This window comes from Sinohyriopsis cumingii, chromosome 7 (genome assembly GCF_028554795.1).
Source record: "Sinohyriopsis cumingii isolate HCF-2022 chromosome 7, ASM2855479v2, whole genome shotgun sequence".
NCBI classification, from domain to species: domain Eukaryota; kingdom Metazoa; phylum Mollusca; class Bivalvia; order Unionida; family Unionidae; genus Sinohyriopsis; species Sinohyriopsis cumingii.
Window position 1 is genome coordinate 111,572,236 of NC_142967.1, and position 12,981 is coordinate 111,585,216.

At 36.7% G+C, this 12,981-nt stretch overlaps 1 protein-coding gene across 2 annotated transcripts in view; it reads left to right on the top strand.

Annotated features, from left to right (window-relative positions):
- Positions 1-2,308: 2,308 nt before the first annotated feature.
- The window catches only part of LOC149795935 (uncharacterized), an 82,525-nt gene continuing 71,852 nt past the window's right edge, over positions 2,309-12,981 (top strand). Inside the window, exon 1 of one of the 2 annotated variants that reach the window (XM_089964153.1) lies at positions 2,309-2,449. In XM_089964153.1, coding sequence (XP_089820279.1) covers positions 2,402-2,449 — 48 coding nt within the window. In that variant the 5' untranslated portion in view covers positions 2,309-2,401. The remainder of the gene's footprint in view (positions 2,450-12,981) is intronic. The other variant, XM_089964154.1, reaches the window with a different exon arrangement.

A 12,981-nucleotide genomic window follows, 5' to 3' on the forward strand; every position in this document is an offset into this window, starting at 1 on the left:
CCTTCCCCATGAGAGGGTATAGTCGCAAGTCAGCGAAGGTTTGAAATCGGAGTTTGCCTTCTCCTAGATGGGCGACCACCCCAGATTGACGAGCCCCATCTGCCCGAAGCATCTGGTTTTAAGGTGCCAGAAACTCGCCTGTCATCCCTTCTCCAATCAGTTCAAACAGGTTCCACCACTCATGAAGGCCTGGAGCTGTATGGGTTTGTCAGAGGCTCTATCAGACGCAAGCCATTGGGAGATTTCCAAGCGAAGTGGGTACTTGTCTCCCACATCCGCCCCCGGCGATGACAACACTTGGAACCTCATTATGCCTCTTTTAACCGCATCAACAGCTTTTCCAAGGGATTATTGTTTCACACTGAATATGCTTTGTTTTTTTACTTTCTGGGCATTCTGAAAAAATATAGAACATACATTCTAAGGATGAGGTTGAGAAAGAAAGAACTTAAGCAAAGACCTGACTTTTATTTAAAATCTTCAGAATTATTATATTTCAAGAAAGAATCCACACAGCAATTTTCTAATTTCATCAATATCATTTTCCTCACGTTTGAAACCTTCGTCACATTTCTGATGAGGACCGGTCCTTTTTATTCCAAGTTTTTACGGCACATTCTGCTTTTAAATATATTTTTCCTGGTGCAAGATTATATTGGGAAATTTTTGTATCTTTTGCGGTATATTTTCTCTGCAAGTAGACTGCACTCCTTCAACATTCTTTATATGGGTAGCCACCCATCAATTTATCTAAAGGATTCACTTTCTAATTTTCAAATAAAAGAGATTCCCAATCTCCATTTGTCGTGGAACCCAGTGGTGCATTCCAACCACATATATGTACCGTGCATACACAAGTTTCATCTGTAACATATAATTGTTCTACAGATTTAAAAGCTTATCTTTTAATGGTTTTCATATTTCTGAGATTCTGAAAGCAAGATCGTTATCTACAAACCGTGTACTTTTTTTATTTCTATATTCATACCTTTATTTTTCTGTTTATTTTGATCTACATATTTATCCCCTGTATTTTTTCTTCCCAAAATCCCGTAGACATCAATCATAAATCTATACTTATTTCTAGCATGTGTTTATGTAAAATAACCTGGGGTAAATCCGACCACCATATAAAACATTGTATAATAATGTTATTTGTCATAAAAATGTTGCAGTTTGCACGTTTTAGAGAAAGTGTAAGGATAAAGCTTTGATAGCATAATGATTATAATAATGAGTATATTTATAATCGCAATACAAACCTCGGATGACGGAAGCCTGACTAGTGACTGGATCTAAAATTTCGTAAATGCCACTTCTGAACTCGCGCGCGCGCGCGCGCGCGAGAGAGAGAGAGAGAGAGAGAGAGAGAGAGAGACGAGGCGATTACGTCATTTTATCACGCGATGCCCTCGACGCGTGGGGAAATCATTTTGATTTGTATACGCATGTGCACAGAGAATAAGAGTGAATACAGTAAATATTTTACCAATCTTTATTGTAAACAGTAGGAAGTACGTTTATGGTCGGAATTATCTTATTGGTCGTAATATGACCATGTTACCCTAGTTGTAATTGGTGCATGAGACTATAAGATCTGTGGTTACTGCCCCTCTTAAGAAAAGGCCACGTCTCATGGTAACATCATGCCTGTATGTTTCTGAACTTTTACAGATGTTTGTTTTCGTAAGAATGTGATGCATAACGTTGAAAGTGTGTATGTTGGGACTAGAGAACTCTAGTCGCTGTATATTTACAAAGTACAAGGTCAAATTGTCAAAAGATGCTTCCAAATTAGGTCACTAGCAGACGATATTCTGCCCATTTTACCTAAACGATGGGTAACTATAGTCTGTCTATACCAACCCGTTTGTTTGTACCCCTACCGATTTCAATAATGGAAACCTTTAATGTGATAATTAGTGCAAAGAACATAGACAATTCATTCATTACTTTATAATTTCTAAACTGACTGTGAAAAAAGTGGCCTTAACACCGTCATCATCTGCGCGTTTCATGCTTAACGGAAGTTTTCAATATAACAGACAGGATGTGCTCGAGATCCATTTCCAGTTCCTGCATCAGTCCATTTTCAGCAAAGGGGTGTGTGCACAGATGTACATACACATGTTTCCTGCTTAAGATATTTACAATGTCGAATCAAGCAAAGGAAAAGAATGACAACAACAAACGTGCCTTTCACGTGGTTTAACAAGCGGTCTAATTTATATGTCCATGTGTGCAAAGGGATATAAATCCAAACTCAGTGCTATGGTAATTTACGGAATTACCCGGTAGTTACAGAATAGGATGAACTACGTCATTATGTTGTCTGACGGAGATAAACTAGTCCATGGTGTACGCAATATGGCGCCGTGTTAGTATGGAAAGACCGTAAAGCATGAAAGGTGCAGGGGATCCAGTAGTAGTGCCATTCTTATCAAGTCAGGTTAGAAATTATAAATCAATGATTCAATTGACTTAGTTCTGTGCAGTTTTAATCACATTAGATCTTTTCTTTATTGAAATCGGTAGGGAGGTACAAACAAGGTACTCTGAAGAAACGATCAGCGTAGATACTGACAGAAAGCGTTGTTTATGTATGTATTTTTTGTAACACTATCCTGAGATTCAGTAAATTTATTTCAACTTCCAAACAGCATGTGAACTCGACAGTAAATCTGCCAACATATCGCACGTATGGCTGCTAATGACGTCATTCGGAAACTTTAACATTGCTGTCGACGGAAGTGTGAAACCTAAGCTGAAGTAAGATAGAATGTATATTTGTTTTACCAAACATTAAAATTTTTGGCGTATGGGAAAATAAAAACAACAAACCCCACGTTTATGTGCTTACGGAGCAGTGCTAATTTAGCCGTCAGGTCGTAGGACTGTATGTCGATGTCGATGGTAGAGTGCCAGTGCAAACAGATAATGCTTTCCTTTGGATGGTATCCAGTTTGTTCAGTAATATTTGTTTCGCTGAGTTGTAAACTTGGCATCCATAATCTAGTTTCGACCTTATAAGTGATCTATAGATGGTTAATAAGGTTTCTTGATTGAATCCCCAGGCAGTCCCTTTAAGATTTCTTAAGAGATTAATATCTTTATTGCAATTTTGAATTAGTTGCTCAATCTGGTGTTTCCAAGTTAGATGATTATTGAAGAACATACCTAAAAATTTTACTACTTTAGCATATTTGATTAACTGGTTTTGGATATAGAAGTTGGGGTAAATTATCTGTTTATTGCGTTTAGGGGAAAAGATTATTGCTACCGTTTTTATTCTCCATGTGAGATCTTAAAACCTCATTTATCTGCCCATCTCCCTATGTTACCTAGGCTTTTCTAGATTTGTTTGACTATTTGATTGCTTGCGAGGTTTCCTGCCCTCCAGATGCCGCTGTCATCGGCGAATTGGGAAATGTTAACCTGTTTTGTCGCTAAGTTGAGGTCAAGGTCGTTAATCATGATGTTGAATAGCATAGGACTAAGTAATACGCTCCCTTGTGGGCTACCATTTTCAAGGGGGTGGGGGTATTCTTTTGAGGTGGTGTTTTCTACTCTAGTGATTATTCTGCGACCTGTTGGTGAGTTTTCGATCCAGTTAAACATGCGTCCAGTAATTCCGAAGTAGTTGAGTTTTGCAACCAATCCTTTGGTTCAGACAAGATCAAACACTTTTTCAAGGTCAAGGAAGACTGATATAAGTTGTCTGTCTGATTTTCTTTTGGACTTGAAAGCTAGTTTGATATCAGCTTCTAGTCTTAGAAGTTGATATGTAGCGGAAGTAGTGAATAGGGGCGATTTAGCGATAAGGGGACTTTAATGTTAAAATAGCAAGTTTGCCCTTGGCGACAATGGGAATTTAACATGGGAGATACAGGACCGGCATTATAGCGACAATTGGAATTTAAAATGGGGAAATTTAACATGGATCGGTCTGTATAGCGACAAGGGAAAGATAGTGTCTGACGTCACGGTAGAGGAGTTTGGTAACACTGTATCAACTAGGGGAAGGTGACTTCACAGGACTGAGCAAAGAGCGGGGCTGTACAGAGAGAATACAGACAAGACTTACATTATACATATACCCCACATTTAAAAAAAAACAAAAAAAAAAAAACGTTGAAAGGGTTAGACATGAAAGTTAATGTTTTTCGAGGCATATGATTGGCCCTGATAAGGGCCTTTGGTTTCTCCTTCTCCTTCTTCTTCTTCTTCTTCCTCCACGTCTTCATCCATCCCCTTATCTTTCCCACAATTCCTTTCTTCTTAACCCAAATATACTATCCACACACATGCAGAAATGCCATATCAAACCCCATACTCTACCATCCACACACGCTAAGCAGCAAAAATCAAAAACAAATTATACTATTCACACAAGCAAAGCAGCAAAATTAAACCCATAATCTACTATCCCCACATACGTACAAGAGCGCTTACAATTACGCACACACACACAAATACAAACACACACACAATCATGCCAGGAAAGGAATGAGTGTTTATATTCACACTACTCCACATTCTAGTAATGGCTAAATGAATAGTATCTCTTTTCTAGAATTTTGGTTAGCCCTGAAAAGGGCTGGGTTTTTTTTTTTAAATCCAGAGGCACCTGGTTGATGGTTGCACCTTCCAGGCCTGGTACTACAGACACAACATCTACTCCAATCATGGGTCCAATTGACTTGAGTGGTTGGAAGATCAGACGGGGATTGAGTGGCTTCACTATCACACTCCTTTGTTTGTGGAATAGTGAACACTTCTTGTTCCCTCTCCCTTCTTTGTCTTCTGTGCCACAGCCGTGGATGTAGTCTTTGTGGTACAGCAAATTGTGCTTGTTGTTGCTGTTGTTGCTCACGTTGTGGTACTGGAAGTACTGGCTCTAGAGGTGACAATGGTTTCACTCCACACACAGGTCTCATCATAGGGTGAGACCTGATTCCTATTTTCTTTTCTTCCTCTTCTTTTTTCCTTTTTTGCTCCTCCTCCTCTTTTATCCTGCCTTCTTCGACGATAGCCTCCGCTGCCAGTTCATTAAGTAGGCGTCTGGCATATTCCAGGTGCCTCTGGAGTTCTAAAAATCTCGCTAGCCTGCTTCTCATTTTCGTTCTTCACGAATCAACAAGGGTAGTCAGACTGCCGAGCGGTTTCGTATTTATACGAAAAGCACGGACGTGAAGGAAAACACCCCTTAAGACCCAAAACTTATATTACCTAGATCATTACCTAAAAACGTATGGACCTAAAAGAAACACTCACTCACTTTTTTACTACCCATCATTATTTTAAATTTGTTTCATTAACCCCTTAAAGAAAATGCTTATACACGCACTTTCTAACTAAGATAAAGAATTTATGTGCTTATACACGCACGTCTAAATGTTTTTCTAACTTATCATAGGCAGTGGAATGTTATTTCTTTTCTAGAGTATGGGGTAGCCCTGAAAAGGGCTGTTTTTTTGTGTGAAGTTGAAACTATGGCAATTTTTTAGGTTCTAAGATTGCGGCCTCCTCTGAGGACAGGCTTTCTCACAGGATAAGGTCTGATTCTTCGGAAAGAGAAGAAGAACTCTTTGGTGTCGACACGACAGTTGACAAAACCTTTGTCAGGTTCAGGTTGCTGCTGCTGCTCGTGCTGTTGCTGCTCTCTCTGTTCTCTCTGCTGTTTCTGAAGTCTGTACTTCTTTGTCCATTCTTCTTTCTCCCTGTTAATTTCTTCTCTGAAGAGCTCTTCTATCAGGTCTTCAGTAAATTTTAACATTCTAACATTCTCTATCTCTTCAGGCTTCGGTATCAGACTTTGTCTGACACAATGCAAACTCACGTAAGCTTTGTTCACCTTAGCTAGTCTTGACTTTTTGGGGGGCACCAGACAGATGCCCCCCCCCCTTTTCGAGAAAAAGAGTGTTTTTTATGTGTATTTGTTTCTCCCGCAGATGTGTTAAGTCTGTTTTCTTTTATAAAAAGAATTTATTTCAAAATTTGTTTATTTAGAGATTTTGAGTGGGGTATTTTTGTTCCATAGTGTTATCTATTGTTGACAGTGTTATCTAAGGGGTGTTTCCGTTCCTCCGACATAAGTTTTGCTCCTAATCGGAAAACTCCTTTCCCCCTTCTTTTTTCTTTCTCAGTGACCTTTGCCAGAGGTCGCCTATGTCTTGTGTATATAAAAATGTGTTTTGCTATATTGTATGTTTTACTATAGATTTTGTGTTGGGACGGGAGTGTATCGTATTTCGCCGGTAGTTGTACTATAATTATTTTTTCTTTTTCTTTTTATTTATTTTTGGTGTAGAGATCTGTATTTTGTAGACCAGAAGTTTTGGTCCGAGTTTGGTGATGAGATGAGGGTTGCAGTCCGCATTGGCGGCGACATCCTTTTTTATTGGTTGTCTTACCGAATTCCTCTTGTATCCCACTACTCTGATATTTTTTTAAATATTTTTTTTTTAAATATTTTTTTTGTAATTTTGAATTTTGCCGAGAAAACGGTGCATTAAAACTTTGAATTTATTTTTTAAAGCTAATGTCTTATATGAGACATCATGGTGTGTCGTTTTCTCGTTAAACTTTAATATTGAAGTTGGCATAGTCCGAGTAGGGAGCCGCAATTTTTTTATTTGTATATGCTTCTCTTATCTGCAGAGCTACACCTCTCCTTTCTTATTTGGGATTTCAGAAATTTCGAAAGAATTTTTGACATTGAAGTTAGTCCCTTTGCTGTTCTTTAAATGTGTTAGTCCCCGTGTACTTGCTTTGTTTGTCCATTTCCGCTCTGTGGGATTTTCAGTCGCTCTTGCGCAGGCCTTTCCACTGCGCGTGGCGCCTTGTGGCTTAGCCCTGCGGCGTCTGTGCGTCATACTTCTCCCACAAGGCGTTCCCTGTACATATTTTCCCCTTGAAGTTTACTATCATTATAAGAAAAAAAGAAAAGAAAAAATAAAAATAAAAAAAACGTAATTTTTTTTATTTTTATCACTTGGCCACAAGATAACATTGTCGTAATTATGTAATTTATTATTTGTAAAATTGTTTTATTGTCATACTTTGCATCCAAATATAAAATATTATTTATCTGATATTTATATTTTTTGTCTATTTCCATAATTAGTATTTGCCTATTAATTTTTGTTTTATCACATTCAGTCATCGCATGGAGTTTGGAAAAATTTGCTATTTTGCATAGCGGACATTTTGGTATAAAATTTATCATGCGACGTTTAATAGCTTCTTCACCAGTAAGCCAGGCTTCGTGTAAGCATTTGACGAGTAAGCTTTGTGTGTTTTGTGACCTTATTTTTGCCCAATTTGACAAAGTTTGAGTCCAGTTGATTCCCCAGTTTGTCCTTTCTACCCTGCACTTTAATTTCTTTGTTGTATCTTCTCTAATCCAGTCGTAAGTCAGTTTTGTCTCCATTAACCATAGTTCTTTTTTGTCTCTATATTTTAATAAAATGTTTTATATACCTAAATTTATTTGGGACTGTTAATTTTCTTTTTAGATTATTATTTCGGTATATTTCCGGTCTATTTCTTAAAGAGAAACCAAACCAGTAAATATAAACGCCTCCCACGCTGTTTTGGGTTCAGGTTCTGTTTTTTTTTTAATCTATTGATTATATTGGAAGTTTTTAGAAGTAGAGGGCTGGGGATTCCCAGTCCCCCTTTATTTATTGCTCTATATAGTGTTTCTTTAATTATGATGTGTATTTTATAGTTCCATATGTAGTTTATTATGCCCTTATTAATTTTGTTCAGGTTTTTGTTTTCCATATCAATGAATTTAACGGTATAGTTTATATTCGAGTATAGGTATGATTTTGCAACTTGTGCACGCTCCATCATGCATAGCGGTGTTAGTGCCTATGTGTTGACATTTTCTGTAATTTTCCTGATTAGATGCTTATAATTTTCTGGTTCGTTTTTTTTTAACCAAAAAACACTCCAAGAGTTTTCACTTTGTCTCTCAGGAGTTGCGGAGGCAGCCCAGGATGTTTACCGCGCAAATTTCATATTTTTAATATTTCGGTTTTGTCATGATTTATTTTTGAACCGGATGCTTTACCGAAATTTTCAAATTCTTCTTGTAAGTATTTATAAGATTTATCATATCTTATGAAGTTGGCACAATCGTCGGCATGTTGGAGCATTTTACATTCCTCTTTGAGATATGGAATTTGAATACCTTGTATATGTGTGTTGTTTCGAATTTTGTGACTGATGATTTCAATTGCTATCACTTAAAATAGCATCGACGGTGGGCATCCTTGCTTCCCCGATCTTTGTATGTCAAATTCTCTCGAGCATTTTCCATTTACCTGTACACTTGAGGTTATTCCATTGTATAGGAGTTCAGTCCATTTTCGGAAATTTGTTCCGAAACCGAATTTTATTAGTACTTTTTGTATATTGTCATGTTCTAATCGATCAAAAGCTTTTTCTTGATCGAAAAGTACCATGGCACCCTTCGATCCTTTTTCATTTATGTAGTCAATAATTGTTTTAATATTTAGGATGTTATTTTGTACATCTCTTCCTTTCCTCCCGTAGGTTTGATTTACGTTTATTATTTTTCCTATCCCGGTTTTTACTCTGTTAGTTAGTATTCTACTTAAAATTTTATAGTCGGTGTTCAGCAGTGAAATGGGTCTCCATTTTTTAATATCCTCTCTATCTCCTTTCCCTTTGTAAATAATAGTTATGATTCCCTCCTGCATCGATTTTGACATTTGTTTCCTTTTACTTAAAAAATATTGTTATACAAAGTATTTAGAGTATACGTTAACTCACCGATACATTTTTGGTAGAAATCCACTACGAGTCCGTCTTTCCCTGGTGATTTCTGTTTCGTAAGTGCAGCTATGGTTTTCGTAATTTCTTCATCGGAGATGAACTCATCATACAGGTCTTTGTGTTCTGATGATATCATCTCACATTTGACCTCTTCCAGGTATTTATCAATTATCTCAGGATCGATAGATTGTGTCGTATAGAGATCATTATAGTATATATAAATGTTATTTAAAATGTCGGTTTTTTCTGTGTATATCACATCTCCTACTTTAATTTTTTCTAGTATTTTGTCTCTTCCTTTTCTGAGTTCTTCTCTTTTATATAAATTTGTTGCTGTCTTGTATATCTCCGTAAATTTCCCTGCTTTGATTATATATCCTTTAGATTTTTCTTCTTCAATTTCTTTTATTTTCTTTACAAATTGTTTTCTTTCTTCTTCATTTATTGTTGTACCTATGGTTATCTTTAATTGTTCCTTTTCTTTTTTCTTCTTTTTTTCCGCCCTTGTATTGGAATATTGGATTGCTTTTCTTTTCAATTTTTTCTTTTAATACGTCCCAATCTTTTATTGTGTCGATTGTTTCATTTTTAAAGTTTTCAATTTCATTTTTTATTATATCCACAAATTCTAAATCATTTAGAATTTTGTTATTTATTTTCCACTGACCTGGGCCCCACTTGCACCTATTCCTAATTTTTAATTCAATATAAACCAAATTGTGATCTGATAATTTGAAGACAGTTATTTTTGCATTTATATAACTCAAAAGATTGAAATTCGTTCCATAAAATCTGTCTAGTCTGCTTGCCTGTATTTGTTTGTATTCATATGTATATTCACATCTAACCAGATTTAGTTTCCTATATATATCTTTTAATTTATGTTTGTTGATTAAATTTAACATTTCATTTCTGAAAAGCTTATCGTCTGATGTTAGGTCAGTTTTTCTATCTACTTCATCGCATATCCAATTAAAATCCACCCCCACCCCCATAATCAAATTTTCCATTGAGTAGTTTGCTAAGTAGTTAGATAAATTTTCGATGAAAACTTGTTTGTTGCCCGTCTTTGCTGGGAAGCATGCATTTATAATGTGCCAGTTGTGTATCATTATATGCATCAATCGTCACTTACAAATTTATCCTACCTCCATTTGCTCCCAGCTTAAACACTGTTTATTTTTTATTATTATTGCTACGCCCCCTTTGTTGTCATTATTTGTACAATAGTTACATATAACCACTTTTAGTTTATCTTCTAGAATGTATTTTATTTCCGGCGTAATTCCATTATGTGTTTCCTGTAGTAAAATCACTTCAAAGTTCGTTTCTTTGGTCAGTTTTTCTGCTTTTTCTTTGTTTATCGCATTGTTGTTGATAGATGCAATTCGGAAGTTTAATCCCTCCATTTTAGCTACACTTTACCAGGTGCCGCATCACTTCGATTGTATATTTTCTTTTGTTGAGATTTATGTAGTTTATGTTTATATATATTCTATAAAAAGTTAGAATAATTTATTCTTTTGAACGGCTCTGGAATTCTTCCAGAGCCTCTTTTGATTCATATACTTCCTCTTCCGTGATTTCTTCGATTTCTGAATTGTAATTATTTTCTGTATTTGTGTCGTAAGTTTCCAAGTCCGTTTCGTCGTCCGTTTCTATTTCCAAGTCGTTATCGTCTTCCATGACCTTGACATTGTCCGTTTCATTTAATTGTTTCGTTTCTTTGCGTTTCTAGTTATGATTTTTGTCTCAACTGGTGGGATAATAGTCTACTGTGTTTTGTTTATGACCAATTCGTTCTCGCACTCTTCCACATCAAGGGTGGGGCTTTGGGACGAAATGGCCAGTTTCCTCTTTTTTGAGGTTGGTGTAGATGTGAGGCGTTTTATCCCTATCAGATCAACCAGCCCTTCTACTATTTGTCTTAGTTATTTGTCTTGTGTTTCGTCATATTCCTCCTCAACATTTAAGAGGAAGTAGGGATTTGTTGCTAGGCTATCGTCTTCCTCCGTTTCCAGGGATACTGCCTTACTTGATTTTCCGGGGGTACCAAAGTCTTCCCATTCAAGGTCTTTTGTTCCCATTACACCTGTTGTATCACCTTGAGTCTCTATGCTATTCACATTGGTGGAATCTAGGTTTGACGGAATGGTTATTTGATAAGTCACATCAATATTGTGTAAATATCAAATTCCTACCTCGTTTTGTGCTTCATGAGTCTCATTTGTTTTTTCCACATTTGAGCTTGTTTGAGCATTTGTAGCCCCTATTGGGCTCTCATGTTCGATTGAAGCCGAAGCAATTTCTGCTTCAATGGGTCTTAATTGTGCAGCAACTGCTGCAGCGTACGTGCCTGGGACACATTGTGCTTTGCAATCTCTTGGTGCATGTCCTGTTTGTTTGCATCGAGGGCATGCCCTTTCTAATTCACACCCTCGATACCATGTTTTGAGAAGGAAGCCTAATACATAAAAGAATGTTGGTACATTTACTGAGGTTTCTTTGGGTATCGTAAGAATCCTTACTCCTATTTTCACTGTTTGAAATCCCCAAACTGTTGCTAGTTTTTCAGACCTGACTGGTATTTTGAATTTGTGCTGTATCTTCTTAATCAATATATCAGTAAGGAATAGAGACGAATTTTCAGAGGGAGCCCGGAGATGAAAATTTCTCTTCACTTTGGGCTTTACCTCCCTTACAACTGATTGGGCATTTGCTATGGTAGCCGTTAGGCCTTTGACCTCTGCATTCTCAAATCCTAGTACTGGAGTGTCGTATTCAACTGGATAGATAACATGTTTGTTTCTACCAGCGTTTTGTATGCCGTCAATTTTCCCAATCTCTATACCCTTTAACTTTATTGCGGTTAGAATGTCCGACTGTCGAGAACAATCATTCACTGCCCCGAAGTCCATTAATTGACACCCTTTTGGGTGTTCCGCTATAAGGAACTCTTTTCTGTCTCTTTCTCTACTCTAACAGGAAAATAATTTCTTAGTTTTGCCCTTTATACATTGTAGTTGTGTGATGTTTTTCTTTTATCTTTTCTTTCTATGCATATGTATTGTCGGTTTTGTGTCTTGGATTAGTGCGAGTAGAGCTCACCTATATATTACAGTGAGCCTCACTCACTAGGTCGCGCTCTACTATTTTCTTGCCACAAAATTATACAAAATACAAGCAAAATCTGTAAATTGGAAAGCTATAAACAAAAATTTAAGTTACTCAATGCTAATTGCAAAAAGCAAATACAAAATTACGAAATGAATTACACAATGAAAAGTGTAAACCAGTTTCATATACCTATCGTGCTCCTTTGCTTCCTGTGGCTTGCTTGGGTGGCATGGTTGAGCGGAAAGTTCAAATAGTGTGATGTGAGGGATAGAGAGAAGTCAAAGAGCATGAATCATGATAGATATAGCAAAACAAACGACAAAAGGCATTTTTTTCTTCAAAACACAACAATTTTATTCCAAGTCACTTAACACTAACAAATAACTATACAATTTTAACATTAACCATTCAATTTAACATTAAACATTTTTTCAAATAACAGACATTCTTTTCTCAAATAACACTCTATTTTGGACAGCACTGACCCCGTTGTGAATGAAATTGTGATTTCCACTGTTGGAAGTCATTAGGCCATTGATGGACACTACGTTTCCTAGCTAAAGACAAAAGATAAGCATAATGGTCACAAAACCATCGATCTAATTTCTCATCGTTTCTAGGAGAATGATGATCAAAATAAGTCACTAAATGTTCTAAAGAATAGTCCAAACTGCGATGATGCAGAAAATACAAACAATATTGTCCACACACCAAGGAATCTGTGCCTTGTAATTTCACATTATTGAATCGAGTGGTCTGAGCATTTCTTCTCATAAAGTTAATCATGTCGTCTTCCAAAGGGGTAATCCATACGAATCAAAATACTCCACACATCCTTCATGAGGAACGTAGACGGCTATCCAGTGGGTTCCTGGGAGATGACTGTCGTCCGTGTTGATCACAAAAGCTTGATGGTCTTGAGGTTTGATGTGAGGGAGTTCATCTTTAGCACATACGACAGGAGTCCAAGAAGCAGTGTACGAACTGTGGTTCAAAAGGTAATAAGGTTCCCAGGTATCCATGGTTTTTGTGGGTTTTTTTTCTTAACAGGTAATG